This window comes from Lithobates pipiens, unplaced genomic scaffold (assembly GCF_037356315.1).
Source record: "Lithobates pipiens isolate NorthernLeopardFrog02 unplaced genomic scaffold, aLitPip1_a1.2 Scaffold_18, whole genome shotgun sequence".
NCBI lineage: Eukaryota > Metazoa > Chordata > Amphibia > Anura > Ranidae > Lithobates > Lithobates pipiens.
Window position 1 is genome coordinate 497,313,013 of NW_027507758.1, and position 23,739 is coordinate 497,336,751.

Consider the following 23,739-nt stretch of genomic DNA (forward strand, 5'->3'; position numbering starts at 1 on the left):
GGAGGCACAGGTGGTGCATACAGCTCGCTGCCAGCAGCCTCTCAAAGTCAATGACAGCTTAATTACCTTTTGGTTGTATGCGGCTTTAAGCACATCTGATTGGTACTCATGGTCAGGGTCGCATGCATACTGGGACATATGCTTAGAACTTAAATACTGCTCAGATGTGCTTACAGCACCCTACAATCAAAACATATTTCAGGCTGTCATTGATTTTGAAAGGCTGCTGACAGCTAGCTGTACCCATCACCTGATGCAGTACGCATACAACCCTAACTGCAAGTGCTGCTAAGATGTGCTTACGAAGCATATTTCAGATTTAACAGGCTGACAGCAGCAGACTGTACACACCACCTGGACCTCCTGGGCAACAAAAAACATCCAGTTTTTATACCGTACAGGGAAATGCGCCCATGTAAGTGAAACCTGACTTTAAGGTCTTTGCTGCAATCTTTGAGGATCTTTGAGAATGAAGTACATCAAAGTACAGGTTGTTAGAGAGGTCAAGGATGGTTGGTTTGATTCTGAGCACAGGTAAACGTTAAAAGATGAATGCAATTTATGGCAAATATACCAACAGTGAAATATAGAGCACGAGGCCAGAAATTGTTAATTGTCTGGCCGCTAATCAGAAAAGTCAGAAAAAAAAGGAAAAAGCTCCTACTTGTATGGTTTCACTAGGTTATAGGCTCAAAGTATTTAAACCCCTGGATTATCATGACAGGTACACCTAGCATTTTCAGAAGGAGACGTCAACCTCCATGGTTCTGTCATGACAGGTTTGCTTTAAATGAGCTTGTTTGGCTGTACTTCTACCGAGCATCACTCGGCACTCCTGTGACCAGTTTTCAGTAGACAGTGGGCTGAAGCCTGCTGTCGGCTGATGTCACAGAGCCACGCTGGGGCAAGATGCGCCCACAACCCTGGATCGGCATCAAGCTCAGCCTTTCGAGCCTGAGTAAGCCCCTCCATATCCCAGAACCCCAGTGAGCACGGGGGGGTCAGAGAGCCATTGACTGACATTCACCAGCGCTTTGCTCACAAATCTCTGAAAACCGAGCGATCAGTGGTCTTTGTTCACTTGGTTCTCATTCTTGGAGCCAGCGGGGGACACATGCTGCATCGACCTAGGTAAGTATGATTTAAACAAAAAATAATAATGCTGAACTGATTTCAGTTTAGTCTGCAGATGACCCTCATAACAAAAAGGGGTCAGAATCAGTGTTGCTATCATTGTAAATCCAATTCTGAATACCTAAAAGGGAATATACATACACATTAGACATATTATAATATGCATACTTATCATTATATAATACTGAGCACTTACTTGTGCACGTTGCCTCTGGTGGATCAAAATCTGCTCGATAGTAGCCATTGCGGCAGATACAGATGGGAGAGGCCTCCGCCGTGGAGCGACTGTTCGCAGGACATGGAGCACAAATCCCCAATCCTTGATTGGCTTTAAACATGCCAGCTGGGCAGGCTGGGGAAAAGCAGACAAAATAAAACCTGTATTAATTCATGTATAAATCCCACTGCGTCTGTGTTTCTAAAACAAATAAATCATCGACTTAGAACATTTCCGCAGAATGAAGAAACAAGGAGCAAGTCGGTGACTGCCCAACTGTATTTGACATCTATCAATAATGGCCACCTTCAGACCAAAAGCCTGAAGGTCAGAAACAGTCAGACTGTTGTGTCTGAACATGTATAGGAAGTCAGTCAGCCGGCTCCCTCCATTCAATGACAGTATCAGAATCAAGGCAGGTGCGCCTGACAGACTGAGCTCGTGATATGTTTACTTGTGTTCCTATTGATTTCCACTCCACTGGCTGTGTCAACACTAGAACATGTACAGCGAGTTAACGCTACTTAGTAAATAAGCCTTCTAATGCAAAGAACAGACCTGTACTGTCTGCAACCTTTTAGATGCCTCTTGTCATCCACCTTCCTTCTCTGGTATCTCTTACAGACAAAAAAAGGCATGGCTGCTAAAATGCAAAACTACATTTCAAAATGTCATAATAAAGCAGAACCTCACTTTCTCAATCAATATTGACTATTTTTAATACTTGTGATGCTAGCATTGGCAAATTGATAGCAAAGTACTTGTTTACATTTCTTCAGTTACTTCCTGGTTTCCAGGCCTAAGCAAATGATGTCATACTCCCTAGGAGTCTTCAGGAGGGGAGGGGCTAGGCACACTTTCCAGCCTGCCTGCCTGAACTAAGGAAAATTGGATTCTAGGAAGTAAATACTATTTCAGGGGTGTCCAACTTTTTTTTTTTTTCTGGGCCACATTGAAAGAAAAGGAATGGTCTTGGGCAACACTAACAATAAGGATAGCTGATGAACAGAAAATGTCGGGCAGATTACAAGCTAAAGATCACTGATATAGATAATGTACTTATCTGAGTAATACAACTTCATTTTTTTGTAAGTTTGTTATTATAAAAGTAAAAGAGGGCAGCATATAACAAGTAAGATGTCTGACACTGCTTTTGATAAATGAACGCATCAATATCTGGTTCAATGAACGTGGTAGCAATTCTCAATACATTTTCAAGGTGCTCATCAGATGTTTTGGTTCTAATTTTGTCCTTTGCGTGCTTCATCCTTGAAAATAGATGCTCACTAATATAGGTGCTGCTGAAAACTGATGACATGAATAAGGCGCAATTTTGAAGAGTGGGATTATTTTTCTTTGGCAAGATAAAACTTATAAAAGTCCAATAAAGTGCGACAAATTTTTCTTTGGCCACATGTGTTTGCTAGTAGTGTAAATGCTTTTTTTTTTTACAAAAAATCCCCCTCCCCCCACAAAAAAATCTAAATTTTTAAGTAAGTTTACTATTTTGTGTTGGGCAGCATTCCTCGTTGTCATGGGCCACAGGTTGAACACTCCTGTGCGACATCTGCCCTTACTCAAGATGGCCACGGCCAGAAATGCTAGGGCAGTGATTCTCAACCAGGGTTCCTCCAGAGGTTGCTAGGGGTTCCTTCAGCATTGGGCAATTTCTGATTCACGGATAAGTTCCCACTGACACCATTGATCTTTTTAGCTATCTGCAAGGAGGTAATTCTTCCCAATAATCACAAGTGTAAGGACCATTCCTCTCACTAACCATCACACTAATGTATCATGAGTTGTAGATTTCTAATTTTTAGCAGGGGTTCCTTGAGACCGGAGAACTATTTCAAGGGTTCCTCTGTGTTGAAAAGGTTGAGAAAGGCTGTGCTAGGGGGGGTTTTTAAAGGTGATTTCTCATTAAAAGCATGGAGACATCGATGGATGAATGAGTTTGCTTTGAATAATTAAAAATGAATTAAATAGCGTATTTGGTTTGTGGTAATCAGATACGGTGTAGTTCCGCTTTAAAGACTCTCTACATTTCCCTACACCTACACAAAGTCTACCCTGTAAAAGCACAGCTGGAGTCTGACTGGTGGCTCTGGGGTAATAAAATTGTTGCTATTATGGAATATTTCATATGTAAGGCCACGCATTAAGTCTTATTGCTAAAAGTATCTAACAGAATACTGTTGCCTAAAGCAAGCAGATTATTCCATTAATTTTCACATATTGCTCTAGATAAATGGAATGTAGACTTTGATTGGTTGCTATGGGAACAAGTACAGTTATTTGAGACACTTTGATAATGTGGCTGTATTTAAATTCTCTTCATCCATAGAGCTACCTTGGACAGAGGAGGTGACCCACATAGGGTCCCAAGAATAAACAACACCTAAACAGAACTCCCCATCAGTTCCACTTGAGTAAGACTGGAGACTTCTGCACGCTTTTCTTAGAGGAGCATTTATTGAGTCTAGGTTGTTGAGTTTTTGAATGTCCAGTCAACCCAAAACTTGTTCTGTATAATCAATCAGCTTCTCATATTTCTTGGCAATAGAGACTTTGCTGCTGCTAGAGAACTGGCTTTACATGCACCACGCTTCAAGGATCATGAGTTTCAGACTTTGCCTGGTATATTCAGCAAAATTCCAGTAAAATGAAACCGCTTTAATCCCTTGTTTGTCTTGCTTGACCGTGAGATTTATTGTGAAGATGTACAGGCATGCACAAATAAACAGACATCAGAGAAGAAACCTTGATGCATGTCTAATTGTAATATTTCTTAGTTACCCAGGCAGCAAGGTCTCTGCTCCTGGGTTCCCGGTTCCAACCATTCTCCCCGTTGGAATTTTTAATTTATTGTGCATTAAAAAGACTGCAGTAGGAGACGTGGCACCAGCCAACCAGCAAAACTCGGGGAGGTAAGCAAATTTAGGAAGTCTGCTAAGGACATGTTGTCGCTACACACACTGAAAGAGGCCAGTTAAATATTTAGTCTTATTCCGCATACACACGATCGGAATTCTCATCGGAAAAAGCTCTGATGGTTTTCCCGACGGAATTCCGACGGAATTTAACACGTTTATAACGCGGTGACATACAACAAGTATGACGTGACTAGAAGAAGGAAGTTCAATAGCTTCCGTCTCGTAGTTGAATCTGAGCATGCGTGATTTTTGGCGTGTCGGAATTGCATACACACAATTGGAATTACCGATAGAAAGTTTTTCCGTCTGGAAAATTGAGAACATGCTATCAATTTTTGGCTGGTGGAAATTCGGACAGCTAAATTCCGATGGAGCATACACACGGTCGCATTTTCCGATGAAAAGCTCTCATCTGTCTTTTTCTGGCCGGAATTCCGATCGTGTGTACGCGGCATCAGTGAACCCACACATGGTGCACTGAATAGTACATTTAGAACAACAGAACTGACTAGAGAACATTTGTGGTACTAGGACACTCTATATAAACATCACACAGAACACGTGTTGTTTGCACAGAGGAAGCAATCTTGACTGCAATACCAACTTTCATAATGAAACCTATGGCCAATTGGAAGGCAGTGCTCTCCTAAACAGTAGCTCAGGATGTAAAGTGCCCCCCACCAATGGGTGTATGAGATGGGTTCTATATACAAGGAATCTATGAATAGTGACCATATAGAACAGTCTGTTTTCCCAGTCTTGAGATTATGTTCTTGCCATTTAAACAGCATTTTGTCTTCGACCCTGATGAAAGGCAGAAAAAAAAAATCCTCCCAGCAGCAGTCACTCCCGACACAGCAATCAATTTCTCCTCATCATCTGCTAATATCTAGAAAGGAGCGGTGAATGACAGGTTAAAGGGCTTCAATAAAGATTAGAAAGACCATATCTCCAAAAGGAAATTGCTTGAAAAAGTGGTTATTCCACCAGCTTCTATTAATTTCCTTTCCCTGGTTACCTCAAGGAGACTCATATCCTGACACAGAGGAGATGGGGAGTGCGGACTCTCTGTCTTATCCCAATCAGAGACATAGAAACACTCAACACTTAACCCCGTCCAGGTAGCTCATATCTTAACAATCAACTGAGCTCTCCATGCAAGGACATTGGGGGGTCACGTTTAGCTACATCTACCAGAGATGAATTAAAAATGAAATTTGCTGTAATCTCTCCTTACAGCTTTCTGCCATAGCAAGTACATTTCAGGAGTACCAATGTTAGATAAAGCAAATACAGCATATGTACAATTCTATTACTATCTCCATTTCAGCCAATCTTTGCATGGCTTCAATCTTCAGCATCCAACACATTTAGGTGGGTGGGATGCCTTTGTCCTCCTGCTGCCCACTATGGCCCCTATCCCGCTATTATATTACTAGTCTGTCCCACTTAAATAATATATGTCATCACAATAGCAATGAGCTTATCTCCAAGTGGAAAGCTTCTTTTATTGCTTGCTCATTGCTAGATTATTGTGCAATAAAGAAGCTTTTCACTTGGAAACAAGCTTGTGAGTGATTGTACTGATAATATATTTTATCCACCGTAACTACTCAGGAATTCTTCCAGCACCCCATTAACCACATGGTTAATTCCAGTATGGGGTAGAAGAATCTACTTTATGCTTAGCAATTCTGAAGAATGCACACTAATTGCATAGCAAATGGGGGGGAGGGGGGCAGGCAAAGTGAGCAGCATGGAGTCAAAGACATCTGACACACCTAGAAGTGTCAGATGTTAAAGTGGTTGTAAAGGCTGAAGGTTGTTTACCTTCAGTGTGCAGCCCCACCCCCATACTTACCTAAGCCCAATCTCGATCCAGCAATGTGCTCGAGACCTAAGGCTCTGTCGGGTCTCTCCCTCCTGATTGGCTGAGGTGTAGCAATGCAGCAACGGGAGCCATTGGCTCAGGTGCAAGAACACACGAGTGCCCCTACAGCAAGCGGCTTGCTATGGGGGCACTCTGCAAGGGTGAGGGGCCCAGAGCACCAGTGGGGGTTCCGAGAAGAGGTGGATCGGGGCTGCTTTCTGAAAAACTACTGCACAGAGCAGGTAAGTATGACATATTTGTTATTTGATTTTTTTAATACAGTTTTTTTTAATACAATTTTTTTCTCACTTAAAGAATTTTAATGTTGAGTAAAGATTGGCTGCAAAGGAGGTAGTAATGGTAAAGCTAGCCATACACTGTTCATTTTTTTCAGCCAGATTTCTCCATCCATACAATTAAGGTGGATGGTGGAATTTCTCCTGCTGAGAAATTGTATTCTGACAACAAGACACGCAGCTGTCAGAATAGAGTGATCAGTTGATGCAGCTGATTGGCTGCAGTTTTCCAACATGTCTATTCAGCAGAGCCTTGTCCAGCATGTCACTTTGAGCAGGAAGTGTCATACACTGATCAAAATTTGGCCAGGCAGCAATGAGAGTCATATGTTCCTGCTGCTGTCAGTCAAATGCAGTGAGGAGGGCACAGGGAATGTGGGGAAGCCTGGCTGTGTGTGTCTATGGACACACACCTCCTGGCTTAGAAGCGTGCCCACACGTGAGCCCCATAGCACACTGCTTGCTATGGAGGCACTCACAGGGGGAAGATGCGGACAGAGCTAGTGGGGAACCTCTAAAGAAGAGGTAAGGGACCACTTTGTGAAATATCGTAGCACAGAGTAGGTAAGTATAAAAAAAAAAAAGCTTTAGTATCACTTTAAGATGTCTTACATGCTACTGCAGCCTGATAAATAATGCCAATGAAGTTATAGTGCAACACTTTTATTACTTTTGGAAAGAGAACTTTTGTTAAGTTTATATTGTTGACTGTAAACCCACTAGGGACATTTACACTCATTTATTTTGTGGTCACACAAAAAAAGAAGAAATGTTCTTTTCATTGCTGTCTGTGTGGCCATTACGTTTATTCCCCTCACAGGAAATTTCTTTGCAGTCTTCAGGACAGGAAATCTCCCCAGTGAAACAAAAAACTGACAGAGGTTCTAGCCTTTACTGACTCTCTCTCTAAAACATAATAAAATACTTTTGGCTTGAGTAGGGCTATAAAGAGCCAGAAAACCTGCATTATAACAGATTGCATGTACTCTGTAAAACTTTGTACTGTGAAAAATAGAAGTCCATAAACTGAAAATACAGTGTGGCCTATGGGAGACTGCATTCAAAGGATGGGTGAATTCAGGTGTTTAGACCCCTTGCACACAGATATAGTATGTTACTGATATTTATACAAGATAATTTTTAAATGGAGGCTGGCAGAAAGATTCTAAATAAAACAAAGTTATGCTCTGGGACCTTGCATGTGTACAAGCACATAAACATGTAAAATTATTCTTCATCCTCTTCTAGCTGCCATTGTTGCAATGTATGCGTATGTGTGTGTGCATGCTTGCATATACGCACACACGTGCAAAAATTACTACACTGATTTTATAAATTTTTTTACAGCACTGAAATATATATTTTTTTTTTTACAGCACTGAATTTTTTTCAATTTTTTTACAGCTCTGAATGTATCCTTGCATTGTTGCTCTTTATGTAGATGTATGGATTGTCCTATAGACAACAATGCACCTGTGTTTGGCTTCACAAGAAAGCTACATGGCACCTGTGTGCAAGAGACTTTAGACTTTATTCACACCCATGCAGGTGCAACAGTACATTTTCTGCATGATTTCACATATTTACGGCAGCTCATTCATTTCAACCAGACAAGTGAGAGACCCTATTTTTAACATCACTGGGCTAAACGGCATGGTATTTTGTTACAAGGCACGTTGATGTGCCATAAAAAATTAATAGCACCACCACATGCCTGCAAAAGGGAAAAGTTCCTGAAATGCACAAATGTGAACCTAGCCTTACACTGCTGGACATAGTTCTGCCCGGCATACATTGGATTAAAGTATACGCCCCAAAGCTCAAACACATATAAGTGTTTGCATATATGGTGTCAGTAGAGCAGTGGACATGTCAGTAGGACACTGGGTGGTGTCAGTCAGTAGAGAAGTAGATGTTTCAGCAGGGCAGTGAACTTTGTCAGTAGGGCAGAGGACGGTGTCAGTAGAGCAGTGGACATGTCAGTAGGACACTGGGTGGTGTCAGTCAGTAGAGAAGTAGATGTTTCAGCAGGGCAGTGAACTTTGTCAGTAGGTCAGTGAACTTTCTCAGTAAAGCAGTGGATGGTTTGAGTAGAGCAATGGATGGTGTCAGTAAGGCGGAGATTGTTGCCTGTAAGGCAGTGGATGGTATCAGTAGCTTTTTATTTATTTATTTATTTTTTATATTTTTCAAAATTTTATTTTCTTTATTATTTTTTACAATATTATTATTGGTTTTTTTAATTTACATTTTCTTAGGAGCCCCATCGGGGTGGGGGATGGGTTTGGGGAAGTATCAGGGGTCTAGACCCCTGATGTCTCATTTTTGAATCACAGAAATGGACTGAGGATAGAGATTCATTCAATGAACAGTGAATGAATGGGAAGTGCTCTGTGCTGAGCGGCTTTCTGTTCATTCACAAACTAAAACATAGTAAACACAGTACCAATCACGCACTTATTATATACTTGTTTATTCCAAAAATGAAGGGGGCAGTAAATTACATATTAATTGACCCCTAACAGCAGCTGGGGGGGGGGGGGGAGAGGAGAGGAAGCCATCAGCAGTGTTGGGGGGGAGGGGGGGAGGGGAGCACACAGGGGGCTCGGGAAGCAGAAAAAAGAGGAACAGGGACAAAAGGGGTAGCAGGGGAGGTAAATATTGTATTGTATTGTATTGTATTGTACTGTATTGTATTTTCCTCCTGGGGCAGCTAAATGCTGGCAGAAGTGAGAGGGGGAGTAGCATACTTTCAGCTGCTGCAGGAGGAAAATACAGATCAATTCCAACAAATGCCAGCCCCCCGCTGCTCCTGGCCAGGTTTCAGGGGTTAGCAAGAAAGGATCTCAGTCTACCCGTCACCTGCCCTCAACAGACGGGTTGTCGACCCCTGGATTAGGGTGTACCGAGGCACACCTGGCACACCCCATACGCACGTCTATGCTGCTGGATAAAATTACATTGCGTGCCATGGTTAGTCTATATACATAGCACACACAGATAAGATGGGGTCACAAATAGACCCAGATGTTACTTTTTACATAGTGGGCTTTCTGAAACAAAAAAGAAACACAAGTAGCAATCCATTGGGGTCTATTTATAAAGGTTCTCCAAGGGTTTTCACATTTTTCCAGTTTAATCCAATTAGTAAAATAGGGGAAAACTGTGGCAATCATGTGTTAGAACCTTTATGAAAAGACCCCATAGTGTCTTCATTACTTTATCTTATGTGTTGTAACAGCAGGAATAAAAAGTACACAGACGGCAGAGGGGTGAGCAAACGGCTCTTATCTGTCATGCAACTCTACTTTCAGGAACTCATTAAAATAATAAGGCTTAAAAAAAAATATATATGAAAAAAAAAAAACAGAAAAAACCCTTTTCTTTTTCCCCCCTTTCATTTATGGCAGTAGATAGAATGATATTTCTGCAAAGCTAAACGGGCTGTATTCCCTATACTGACAGAGAGCTCGGAGAATTCTTATTTGTAGATTTCACATGGCATCTGTAAAGATAATTGTATAAAAACACCAAGCTGATAATAGAAAAGGAAACAGCTGAAGTGAAAGAAAATAAATAATAAATAGGAATGGCATAAAGAGTCTAATTAGCTGTACGTAGACTCATATTTACACTGAATGCTACTTCATTATGTATGTGAGGCTGTAACTTGATAAAGCAATGGCCTGCCATACACTCAGACAAACATGCTCACAATTAAGGGCCATCAACTCATAATCGCTATAATGGAGATGACTGTAGAAATGAGTGAATGGCAAATAAAAGGTGATTAGTGGAACTAGGGGGATTGTGAATGTAGATGGTGAAGGAATTAGAAAAGCTACTGACGAGGTGATGAAAAATGTTTAAGTATGTCACAATGAGCGAACAAGAACAAAAACATGAAACTTTTCACATTGCAGATAGATTATAAACTCTTTAACACAATGCTCTTCTCGTCTACTACTAAATGTATCTTTGGATATATATGTGTTATAAAAGTAGCAGGCAATTTTCTGTTGTGCTCTCGTGTAATTAAAAATCTTCCAGGCAGATGAATATTACTGAATGATAACTGTAAAACAATTCATGTGGATCTTAAAGCATAACTAAACCTCACAATTAAACCTATGTATCCCCAGGCCTTTATCTAAATAAAAATATCTGCTCCTTTTTTTTTTTAAATTAAAGCCCATCTCTAGGTAAAAACTTCACATTAATACTTCACAACACATATGTCTATTCACAATTTAATTTTAGAGCCCTTTCACACCGGGGTGTGGGCTGCATTAGCGGTAAAGAGCCGCTATCTTAAGCGGCACTTTACTGCTGTTATAGCGGCGCTCTTCGGGCCGCTAGTGGTGCACTTTCAACTCCACTAGCAGCCAAGGAAAGGGTCAAAACCACTCGAAAAGCGCCGCTGCCAAAGCTCTTTGCAGGCGCTTCAGTAGCAATGGACATTGATTTCAATGACAGGGCCGGTGTATACACCGCTCCCGCACTGCCCCAAAGATGCTGCTTGCTGGACTTTTTTTCGGTCCTGCAAGCGCACCGCCCCAGTGTGAAAGCAATTGGGCTTTCACACTGGGGAGGCTTGAGAGGCACTTTTCAGGCATTTTACAGGCACTATTTTTAGCGCTTAAAGTGCCTTCATTGTGATAGGGGTCTTAAAGCCTCATTCTGGGCTAAAACTATTTTTTTGTATAATCCCTAATCTCACTACCCTATAACCAAGCCTTTCTCAATTAAAGTTCTGTGAAATCCTAGGGTTCCTCTAGAGCAGGGTTTCTCAACCAGGGTTCCATGAAACTCTATGGTTCCTCCAGAGGTTGCTAAGGGTTCCTTGAGCAATGGACAATTTATGCCTCTCAGATAAGCTCCCACTGACACTATTGATCTTTTTGGCTATCGGTAAGGGGGTAATTTTTCCCAATGACCACAAGTGTAAGGAGCATTCTTCAAACTGACCATAACACTAATGTATCATGAGGTGTAGAAATAGGAATTTTTGGCAGGGGTTCCCTGAGACCGGAAACTTATTTCAAGGGTTTCTCTATGATGAAAAGGTTGAGAAAGGATGCTCTGGAAGTTGCTAGGGAGTAATGAGCAACTTCTGCCTCTCAGATGAGTTACCACTGCCAACAATGATCTTTTAACTACCCGTAAGGGGGAATTCTACCCAATGACCATAAATATAAGGAGCATTCTTTTCACGGATCATTACAATAATGTACCCTGAGGTGTAGATAGAAAAATTATTATCAGAGGTTCTCTGTGCACAAAAATCATTTCAAGGGTTCCTCTATGTTAAAAAGGTTGAGAAACCCATCCTACTGTGCATGTTTCTTTAGCTTGTGAAGTCAGATATACTCACCTAAGTACTCCCTCCAGGTCCCTCACTGCTGCCTGTTCTAGTTGGGGGGACCACTGATCCAATATTGCAATAACTCCTTGGGATAACCAGTCCCCTGTGATGATATTACGCTCTTCTGGATCCTGAGAGACACGCAGACACCCAAGGAAGGACCCTTTCAGGCAGTAATCAGGTGAGGGGAAGTCTCAAGAAAAACATTCTTGGAGTGGGGCTTTAAACCCTAAAACCCTAATTCACCTCATATTTACTAACTGAAGTCTGCTCTACTATGATCCTCTGCAGTGCCCCTTCTGGAAGTGGACTCAGGATTGTTGCCCCGTGACTCAGGATTTGAAAATGAGAAAGGACACAATTTTGGTAGTGTGGATAATGTCCAAAGAGCCGCTGTGCAGGCTCTGAAAGCCATCCCACTTAAAGACTTCCAGGGATGATATGAATAATGGAAAAATCGCTGGGAGTGTTTTGTACACTCACAAGGTACATACTTTGAAGGAGACAATGTTCAATTGTAAAATTTTTCATTACTTTCTGGACATGATATATATCTATATAAATCCTGTATAATAATAATAATAATAATAATACTAACAGTTAGCATTATTTCTACAGGCTGAAAACTAATAACTGTAATGTAGGAGGTTTTAATACACATCCATAATAGGATGGTTTGTAGTTGTAGAATACCAGATATAGTTTTAAAGGCACTGTGTTACCAACTGAATAAAATGCAGGTAAATTCACAGAAACTTGAGGTGCTTTTCCTTTCCATAAATTTGTTGTTATTCATTTGCAATGTGCCTTTAAACTTAAAGCTAGAAAAATAGACTAATCCATTCCTTAAACCAGCCCCCACCCCCACTTGCATGTCGTGCCCTCTACTCTTCTGGGAGTCTAATTATCCAGCACCTTTGCCCCTTATTTCCCCTCCCTACAAAACTTTACATGCCAGGGGAGAAACGAAGGGGGATACTCTTGAGTAGGGGTAGGCAACCCCAGAAAGGCGGAGACCTACTTCAAAAGGAAAAGTGAATATCTATTTTAAAAGCACAAGAGAAACCAAAAATTAAAGGGGAAGGAACACCTTTTAATGATGGTAGGGTGATGAAATAAATAATGCAGGTAAAGCTTTTCTACATTGGTGGTAAGTGCAGTACTCCAGTAATGTCCCCTCGTATATTGGTGGTCAGTGAGCCCAAGATTATAGTGTCTCTATTTTACTTTATCTCCATTACAGTGCTTCTTATCATTACAGAATTAGTTAGTACCCGAAGTACCATCATTATGCCACCCCAATTCCATTTTGTTCCCCATTACCCCCATCATATTCTCCATTAGAAGTGCTTTCCCTCTTCCTCCTCCCGACCATATGTAGAGCAGCACAAGGAAGTGGTAGCAAGACCTGTTCTGGTCTCTGCCCATCCACCTTTGGTATCCATTCCATACAAGCACCTGGGATGGACAAAAGAGAAGGATTATTGGAACCAGTGTAGATGGTTAGCTCTCCTTGGCTCCGCAATTTCTCTCTGAATTGAAATCTGAGGAGAGGTGGGTGTGTTTGGAAGCTAGCAACACAATAGGGTCAGTCACAACCACCTACCACATACCCACGATCAACAGGTTGCCAACCCAACCCAGGTTGCCAACCCATTGTCACTTGAGTGAGAGCTTTAAGTCTGTTGGAACTGCCGACACCATATCTACAATAGCAGTGCCCAGGGCTTTTGGATGTCTACACTAAGGAGGTTTTTACAAATATAAGTAAAATACACATACTTTCCTAAGGGAAGAATTGTTTTTCAAATAATGGTCTGAGGACAAGGCATCATTGTATATTTGTGTGTACTATGTGCAAACTGGGAAATAACCACAGCTGTTGCAAAGAGTGCAAATACATTAAGATTCAACCCTCATCCTGCTGTGTATACAAATCTATTTACTTAACACGTAAATACAATCAATATCCTTTCCACAGATTAGAAAGTGACTGCAACCACATAAAAAAGCGCTGTCAGCCAAAGAACAAACAGCAAACCATCCAATTCTTTGACAGCACAACTGTGGTTTCCACTCACTGCAAGGATCATTGTACAATCTACATAGCAGCTTGCATACTTGGAACATTTGTTTTTACATTGTTTCTACATTATTGCATTGTGTGGGTAATCATGGCTAATAATCCAAATGTTTCCATCTATCAACACCCATTTAAAATATTATATTACCTGCTTTGTACAAGCCTGGCCCATATACAGTATATAGGAGGTCTTGACCAGGCAGTGTGGCTTCCACAGATTTCCAAATATATGGTACTAAAGCCCCGTACACACGAGAGGACTTATGTCCGACAGACTTCCGAAGGAGTTCCGTCGGAGTTCTGCCGGAGTTCCGACGGAGTTCTGACGGACTTTTCGGCTGAGCGGACTTGGCCACACACAATCACACTAAACTCCGACGGATTCGAATGTGATGACGTACGACTGGATTCGAATAAGGAAGTTCATAGCCAGTAGCCAATAGCTGCCCTAGCGTCGGTTTTAGTCCGTCGGAATAGCATACACACGAGCAAATTTTTCTAAGGGACCGGGTCCGGCGGAGTTCCTTCGGAAAAATTTGAAGCATGTTCCATATTCTAAAGTCCTTCGGACTTTGGCGAGTCAAAAGTCCGTTGCAGCCCACACACGATCAAATAGTCTGACGGAATCAGTCCGTCGGACTTTGGATGTTGAAAAGTCTGCTCGTGTGTACGGGGCTTAACACCTCTGTTTTAAATACTAACACAGTAATTTGTGCCATGAAACCACATGTGCATTCATTCTGTGTAAATTAGGCATAAAAAGAATGTTCTTTAACCACTTCAGCCCCGGAATGATTTACCGCCTTCCTGAACAGAGCACTTTTTGCGATACGGCACTGCTTCGCTTTAACTGACAACTGCGCGGTCGTGCGACGTTGCACCCCCTTTTTCTCACAAAGAGAGCTTTCTTTTGGAGGTATTTGATCGCCTCTGTGGTTTTTATTTTTTTGCGCTATAAATAAAAAAAGAGTAACAGTTCTGAAAAAAAGCAATATTTTTTACTTTTTGCTGTAATAAATATCCCCAAAAAATGTATATAAAAAAATGTATTTCTTTCTCAGTTTAGGCCGATGTGTATTTTTCTACATATTTTTGGTAAGAAAAATTGCATTATGCGTATATTGATTGCTTTGCACAAAAGTTATAGGGTCTACAGGGGCGGACAGACCATTCGGGCACTCGGGCACTGCCCGAGGGCCCCATGCCACTAAGGGGCCTCATCAGGGTTGCCAGCCTCAATAAAACCAGGGACAGTATGTAAAAATCTGTGTTCTTTTATTAGTAATGGCAGTGATCTGAGATTTGTATCGTGACTGTGAAATTATGGTGGACACATTGGACACTTTTGACACTATTTTGGGACCATTGTCATTTATACAGCAATCAGTGCTATAAAAATGCACTGATTACTGTATAAATGACACTGGCAGGGAAGGGGTTAAACACTAGGGGCAATCAAGGGGTTAAGTGTGTCCTAGGGAGTGATTCTAACTGTGGGGGGGATTGGCTCACTAGAACATGACAGAGATCACTGCTCCCGATGACATGGAGCAGTAGATCCCTGTCATGTTGCTAGGCAGAACAGGGAATTGCCTTGTTTACATAGGTATCTCCCCGTTCTGCCACTCCGTGACATGATCTTGTGCCCCCCGGTGGGCATTGAGTCTGCGGGACATGGGGGCACAATCACGGAGTACGTGCTCACCCACAATGCCATGATGTACCTGTACACGCGTTTACTCAGCCATGCCATTGTGCTGACATATATCGTTGTGTGCTGGTTGGCATGTGGTTAACCTATTTTCTCTTGTGAACGAATGTCATTTTTTATTGGGTGGTAGTAAAAATACTGTATTATGGCCACTAGATGGAGCTGAGAAGCATAAGAAATATATATGTCTTTGTAACAAATTAAACTGTTATAAAGAAAGGTGAGGGGAAATTAGCAAACAAATATATACATTGGTTACATTTATTTTTCTCCTTCTTACATTCTCTAGAAGTGTTACACTGTATCTCTTGTTACAAAGATGCATATTTTCTGTGCTCCTCATGCAATTGCTTTTATAAATAGACCTCTTAAATGTTCATCTATATGAGACACAAAGCAAAAAAAGCTAAAGCGGATTAGATACATTGTATATGAAAACGTCATTGTGTTAGCAGAGTAGTCTGAGAGAATTGTAGGCATCTGTAGACAGCCTGATCCCTGTCTTTGAATAGTTTTTTTTTCCAACACAGAGGAACCTACACTGGCAAATGCCACCATCTTTTACTTTGTGGACTGTCAAGATCTTATGAAAGTGACAAGAGTTGGGATAAACTATAACCTTTGTCAATGTCACTTTTTCTGGACAATTTGGTTTGCCTTTCCGATCATAAATCCCAACTGTCCCTCATTTGAAAGGAACTGTCCTTTTTTGGGAACCAAATCCCTCTTGTTCCTCGTTCTTTCTCAGTTGTCCCTCTGTTTGGCCAGATATAAGGATCTCTATAATAAATGTATTCATTAACTGTCAAAGGTGTTTTATTTTTATAGACATTTTGAATTCTATTTTTTTTATTCTGAAAGGCCAACATAAGTTAAAAGCAGTAATAACAAATTAGATTGAAGTGATATTTTTTTGTGCATTAGTCCTCTTGGTTCATCTTATTGGAGGCATGGCTGGGGAGTGTAATTTGCCATTACTCTTCATGCTACAATGTGTCCATCTTTCCCATCTCACAAGGTTTTTACATATGTGAAGATGTTGAGAAAAATATAAAAAGAAAAACAAAAATAATATATAGGAATAAATGTATTTAAAGTGGAATTTCACCCAAAAGGGAAAGTTCAACCTATTTACATCTTCCCCTCCTCCTCTACCACATTTGCCACTTTCAGATCGCCGTGATGATCCGAGCGGAAGTTCGCCTTTTTTACCCTCCTTCTACTGCAGCCTTCTGGGACACATCCTAGGTCCCAGAAGAATGTGAGACCATTCACAAAGCACAGTACGGCTTGCGCATGCGAATCGGGAAACCAGCCAGGAAGCCTCAAGGCTTTATTGACGGTTTTACATTAAGAATTGCCTCGGGTGAGGTCAACGCTTGATCCTTATACAAGTAAATGTCATTATAGTAAAAATCAGCAGCTACAGTATTTGTAGCTGCTGACTTTAATTTTTTTGGGTGGGAGACTGGAACTCCTCTTTAAAGGGGTTGTAAACCCTCGTGTTTTTTCACCTTAATGCATCCCTGGCAGTGATCGGTCCCCCAGCCCCCCCCCCCCCCCCCATTTTACATACCAGAGCCCCGTATTTCTGTCGGAGGAGACGCACTGTCCCTCTCTGCATGGAGTCCTGGCTCTTGATTGGATAGATTGATAGCAGCACAGCCATTGGTTCCCGCTGCTGTCAATCACATGCAATGATGCGAGCGTCGGGAGGCGGGGCCGAGTCTGACATTCGTGTCTATGGATGCAAATGCTGGACTCGGGAGCATGCCCACAAGGTAACCCCTTGGGAGAGTGGTTCTCTTAGGGGGTTATCTGATGTGGGGAGGAGCTGCGAGAGCCGCCGGGGGACCCCAGAAAAGGATGTTTGGCGCCACTCTGTGTAAAACAAGCTGCACAGTGGAGGTAAGTATGATATGTTTGTTATTTTTTTTTAAAACAAACCCTTACAATCACTTTAACTAATCATTGCTTGTATTAACACATACTGTTATCACAATACAACATTTTAGGACATAGCACTCATTAAAGAAACATTTGGGACTTGAATATCATTAGGTGTGGTGAGTATATTATATGCAGACATGGTTTAAAGTGGATCATCAGTCATTTTTTCATCTTTCCATCTATTAAATCTTATAGATCTTTTATCAATGCAGCCTGATCAATGCCCATCTGCAGCCTCACAAGTGCCATCAATGCAGCCTCACCATTGCCATCAATGCAGCAGTTTCCTATTACAGAGGCTGCCAGGTAAACAGGAGATTGTCACTGTATATAATCTGAAGGCACTCGTCCCACCCCCTCCCTGTTGCCTCCAAGGCAGCTAAAATTAAAGTATTGGCGTATAACACGCACACGCTATTTGCGCCCGATTTCATGGTGAAAAGGTCAGTGTTATAGGCCAATAAATACAGTATATATAAAATAATATGGAACGTGGTTGGAGGGAAGCTTGAGAAAGGCAAAGATGTTTTTATTACAAATTTTGTGAGCAGACTGCAGTTCCTCTTTAAGTAGAAGGGAGAGTAAAACCTCCTTGTCCTGCAATCCAGGAGCAATGTGAAATATACACTGTACACATCAAAATATGCTACTTGTATGCTCACTTAACATGTTACTAAACCCACAACAGTAAAATCAGTCTATATATGCTATAAGCATGCTTGTTATACTGACTGTGGGAACTAAGCGGTTAATCCTGCACATTGTATAAAAAGGCTGTTTGATCCTGTCTTCTCTGACCCTTTCCTTCTTCCACTGTCCATTATCCATCTCCAGATAAGACAGAGCCTTTGGAGTCACTCTACACATGCTCAGTTTGGTGTGTATTGCTAGAGTTTTCTTTTTTGGGAGGGTGCATATGATTGGCACAGAGTCAATCAGTACTGTCCAGAGGGTCAGGGGTCCTGCAGCCTCAAAGGGCAGTCAGAATAGAATGAAAACTCCTCCTACAAGCTTTAACCAGACACTGATAGAAGTCATAAGACTGCTATATACTGCTGATGAGAAAGGGTATTTAGCAGTTTATATGTACAAAACTAATTGCATTTCCATGTTCTGTATACTGTGGGAGACCAGATATAGTGAATGCAGGGTACTGGGTTTAGTAAGAATAGAAGAGAGCATTAGCAGGTTAATGTGTGGTTGTAACATTGCATTTTCTTTAACCACTATGCACTGCAGAAAGAAGTGATTTTCGTAAACTCCCAAGCACATTCCACGTGTCTGTTTTATACCTGCATGCCCCATTATCTGCTTATGCCTCCAACAGCTTCTGTAACTCCATCAAACCCCAACAACACCCCACAGATCACTCTAACACACATGACCGAGTAATGCTGCGAAAACACTTTTCTCGAAATAGTCATCAGTGTCCCCGATACCGCTGTTCTATAGTCGGGAGACCTCATAGAATGTACATAGTCAGTGCAAGTAATCAATGAGATGATGAAGCACGTCGTCTTCACTGACATCTCGTTTCTTCCAAGTAATTCAAGTGTTGATTTCTTGACAATCTGCAGAGCTCTTCCCTTGTGATGATAACCTCTCCAGATCTTTTCTTATTGATCAAACCACATAGATGAAATGCTACTCCTTGCCACAGATACACACCATTGGGAGAGAGAGGAACATCCAGACAACTTGGAGTGTGAAAGCAGCATCCTGTGATGGGGAGAATTTACTGCCAGCAAAACCTGTTACAGTAAAGACCAAGCAGCTTGCAAATACCACAGTAATAAAATAACTTCATAACTCCAAGCCAAGTAACCTATAAAAAATTTAATTTTATTGTTTTCATTTTCTGCTAATCAGAGGTGCACAAGCATTTTTGCTGGTACATCTATAGAGGCCTTAAAGAGCTCTGCTATTTATTAATTGTACCTAAACTGGACACATAACATAATTCCAGCCATAGGCGTGCGCAAGTGGGGTGTCAGGTGTGCCTGGGCACACCCTAATGCACACCACATTAGCACTTTGTGTGTCGGCAGGGAGATTGGAAAGATCTCGAATTGATCTCTGCCATAAGAGTGTGTATTGGTGTGTGTGTGTGTGTACCAGTAGTGTATTTTGGTTTTGTGCTGCCCTAGCCTGACTAAACTCACCCCCTAATTTAAATACGACCCACCCCTTCCGGTCAAGGCCACGCCCCTTGCTGTTTAAGACCCGCCTAAAGTTTTCAAGTGGGGACATTAGTTCCTGGGGGGGGCAATGGATTCCCCCTTAATTTGCATAGACTTCCTCTCACTTCCTGTTTGGCTATGGGGCAGGACATGCCTCTGCAATGGGACAAGGATAGTAAAAAGTAAACTGACAGGGGCTATAACCCTCCCTTATTCTATCCAAAAAAAAAAGTGTTTCCTATAGTTCTACAAATTTCTGATAATTTTATGGAGAGGACTAAGAAGATACAACCATGCCATTGGTGTATAAAGTTTGTGGTCCAGGATGATAGGACAGTCAAAATTAGAAGCGCCCCCCCACAAAGTTGCAGAATGCCAGCCGTCCGCATACCGGAAGCAGTGCGGCCACTTTATGGGGGCACTAGACTAATTTGCCTCTCAGCCCAGTCTGCCCCATAAGACTGGTGCTACACTAACAGTGTAACACAAGCCAACAGTTCCTGTACTACTTTTGGCGACTCCGGGGGGCGATTTGTATAGACATCTGTGCAGGAACCTGCACAGATATCTGTCAAATTGCAGCTGAAGTCGGGACTGCATTGCCAATTCGAAATCGTGAGAGTTCAGCTGAACCCACACGATTTCTAACCTGCAGCAATGTGAACCTAAGCTGAAGGTCAATAACTGATATATTGAAAGTGACTTCACCTTAGTTAGCCATCTAGGTTTGGGCTTTTGGCTTTAAAAGTTTTATCAATATTTTTTCATTTTAACAGTTGAAAAAGACAGTATAGATATAAAATTAAGGCAGCATGAATGATTTTATGAAAATACATTCGTTTGGACAGAGTTAGGGGTTCAGTCAGATCTGAAAAGAAAGGACATGTAGGTTGAGATTTGCAAAAAATGGTGCACACAGAATCTGGTCCAGCTGTGCATAAAAACATATAAACAGTGCTGCGCAAAATGTTAAATGTCCATAATCAATGGGAGACAGTCCAAAAAGGTGCAAGTGGAAATTGATAGGTCTGATATTCAGTGATCCCTTCACCACATAAATGGATGGCCTCTCACCTCCAACCTTCGACCTAATACAGGTCACTATGCAGTAAACGAACCATGAAGCCCACAGGTCCTCCAATCTTCGATCTAGTACAAATCACTATGCAGTAAACGAACGATGAAGCCCACAGGTCCTCATATCACAGTAATATCAGAATCCGAATCCATAAATGTTTCAAAAGCCTCCAACCTTCGACCTAATACAGGTCACTATGCAGTAAACGAACGGGGAAGCCCACAGGTCCTCCAACCTTCGATCTAGTACAAATCACTATGCAGTAAAGGAACGGTGAAGCCCACAGGTCCTCATATCACAGTAATATCGGAATCCAAATCCATAAAATTTTCAAAAGCCAATGATGCCTCCCCTCTCAGGCTGGTTTTCACAAGTATGCTGAGCACAGTGCATGCATTGCATGCAGGAGGCTGGAGTGTGCATAGTAATCAGCTTCTATCTTCAGCTTGTTTAATTAAGTTTTGACAATAAAACCTAGAAGCTGATTGGTTACTATGCAGAGCTGCACCATATTCTGTGTGCACCTGGTTTTAGTAAATTCTTCCTCTTAGAATCAATGGATGCTATCAGTTTCTTGATGTCCTCCAATGGCCTTTGATGAGATTTTTAAGTAGAGCTCTCGGTAAACTAGTCAGAGAAATATTATGATATCTCAGATAAAGGTCAAGATTAGACAGGGTGGAAAAAGAAACGAGAAGTTTCGCTCCACGATAACCCAGACACCCGTTTTTCTTCTTATGTTACTTAAGACGTTTGATATTCTAGTATATAATTTGCTTATGAATATTAGCAGACAATAGTGACTTTTTTTACTACTGGTAAAAAATGTAAAGTAGGTGATTAAGATTCTCTACAGGTGTAGTGAATCTTATCTACATTTGATTTATATGGTATATTCATCATTTTTATATATATATATATATATATATATATATATATATATATATATATAATGTGAAAGCTGCTTTGAATGGCAGCAGTATACAGATAAAGATAGTAATACTAAAGGTTACAGGACTGCCTGTGCCTAGCTCTGTTTGCACAGCGGGATCACAAGTTATTCTATGGTGTTATTATAGAATTATGTTAATGCCATCACCGAGGCTGGAAAAGTCCCAGCTAATGCACAGGGAAGGCTCTCGCCTACAAAATGGGAAAAGCCACTAGCTTGTTGACTAGGAACACTGCCAATTAGTGGCTCTGGAAAACACCCAACTGGGAAGGGATTCAAAGCGCTGATGAAGGAGCAGCTCTTTCCAGTAAACTGAAGATGCACCCAACTGTGGCGCTGAAGGTAAAAAAAAAAGGACTTGATGTGCTTGAATCGACAGAGCAAGCCTAACTCCTAATCATGTGTAAAATCACTGTGGTGCATAAATATTATATCTCAATCCCCAGGTGTCGTGTAAAACCATTGATTGCAGCCCACAAACTGTTTTAAAAAATTAAATGTCCTTAGTTGTCTATTTTCACATCTGTGACTTGGCCCTAAATTGAAAGAAGTTAGGTAGGGAACATAATTCTGCCCATTATATATTACTGTAAGTCATGGCTTTTAAAAGCTCTGTAACATTGTAGACTGTTAGTGAAGATGTCTACCAACGTATTTCCTATCATAATTAACCATGTTACATGTGGTTTGCTTGTGCATGAATTTACTGTTTACTCAATTCAGATTCTAAACAGAAAGACCCTCTTGTCTGCTTGGAAGCATGGTTATTTAGAGGAAAATCAAGACAGACCACTGCTAAATAATAAAAAAGTTGATGATAAGAAAGCTCCCTCATAATTCAAGCTCCCTGTCCGCAGACCCCACAACCACCAGCCAGGGTTGCAGGAAAGAGGCCATTGACCTCCTCAACATGGGTGCTTTGCTGGGGAGGTCCCCCCTGGCAAGGCACCTAAAGCCCATGTTGAGGGCATATTGCCCCTTTAAGTCCACACCAGAATGAATGAGATATTTGTATAGTGCACAGCGCGAACTGAATTGCCTCAAGCCGCTGACTCAAAGGGTGTGGTATGTACTTTGGGGGGGACTCTACGCAATTTTCTTTCATTTTTGCTGTAGGATGTGCTAAAGTGACTCTGTGTGCTGTTCTTTTTTTATTTTTTATTAACAAACTGTCATGACATGTAATTTATTGGAAATTTTAAATACTTTCTGTACATCATGGAGATGTTCCCCTTCACAGGCAGGATTAGGGCACCCCTAGGCATTTTATTTAAAGGAATTTTTAACGTTTTACTGTAAGTATTTAGAACATCACTCCTCCTCTCCATTCTATTTTATGACACCTCCTGGCCAATCAGCCTAAAAAATTGACATTTTTATTTAACAGATTCAGCTCCCGTTGATTACAACAGGTTTTAGGTTTAGAATCCAAACTTATTTAAAGTTCACTGAACCCTGCTAAAACGGAACCCAGAGCAGTTCAGCTCATTCCTACTCACCATAATCACAGGCAGGTTGTTCTCCGCACAATCCCTTGAGTTCTCACAGTCCCTTGGACTCCTAGACATTCCCAGGGGATACAAGGCTACCCACTCTCGGGTGCTTAAAGCAAAGCATCTGATAAGGCAGAGGTGGCTGGGCATGTGATCTGCAACTAAATGTACTGTTCTCCACTTTTAGTTTCAGCTTGCAAGCAGCCAGGTACAAGCTCATTAGCCTCTATGAAAGAGTGGGCCATTGTGGAAAGCATTTCTCCAATTGCTACCAGAGTACTGTGCTTGAAGTGGAGTGGCCTTTCATCTCCAGCCACCTGCCTGTATTATCAGTCCTGAGACTTCTGCAGCCACTTACCTGTGTTACCAGCCCAGGAATCCCTCCAGCTGTTGACCTGTGTTGCCGACCTGGGCTGGACTTTCACTGTGAGGGATGCTGTGCGTGAGGATAAGCACAAGTAACTGTTTGTGTATAGT

General features: G+C 41.5%; 1 protein-coding gene across 3 annotated transcripts in view; it reads right to left on the minus strand.

Moving 5' to 3' along the window:
- The window catches only part of EPHB1 (EPH receptor B1), a 409,064-nt gene that overhangs the window by 138,291 nt on the left and 247,034 nt on the right, over positions 1-23,739 (minus strand). For all 3 annotated transcript variants that reach the window (XM_077488639.1, XM_077488637.1, XM_077488638.1), the window contains one exon: positions 1,331-1,486. In XM_077488639.1, coding sequence (XP_077344765.1) covers positions 1,331-1,486 — 156 coding nt within the window. The remainder of the gene's footprint in view (positions 1-1,330; positions 1,487-23,739) is intronic.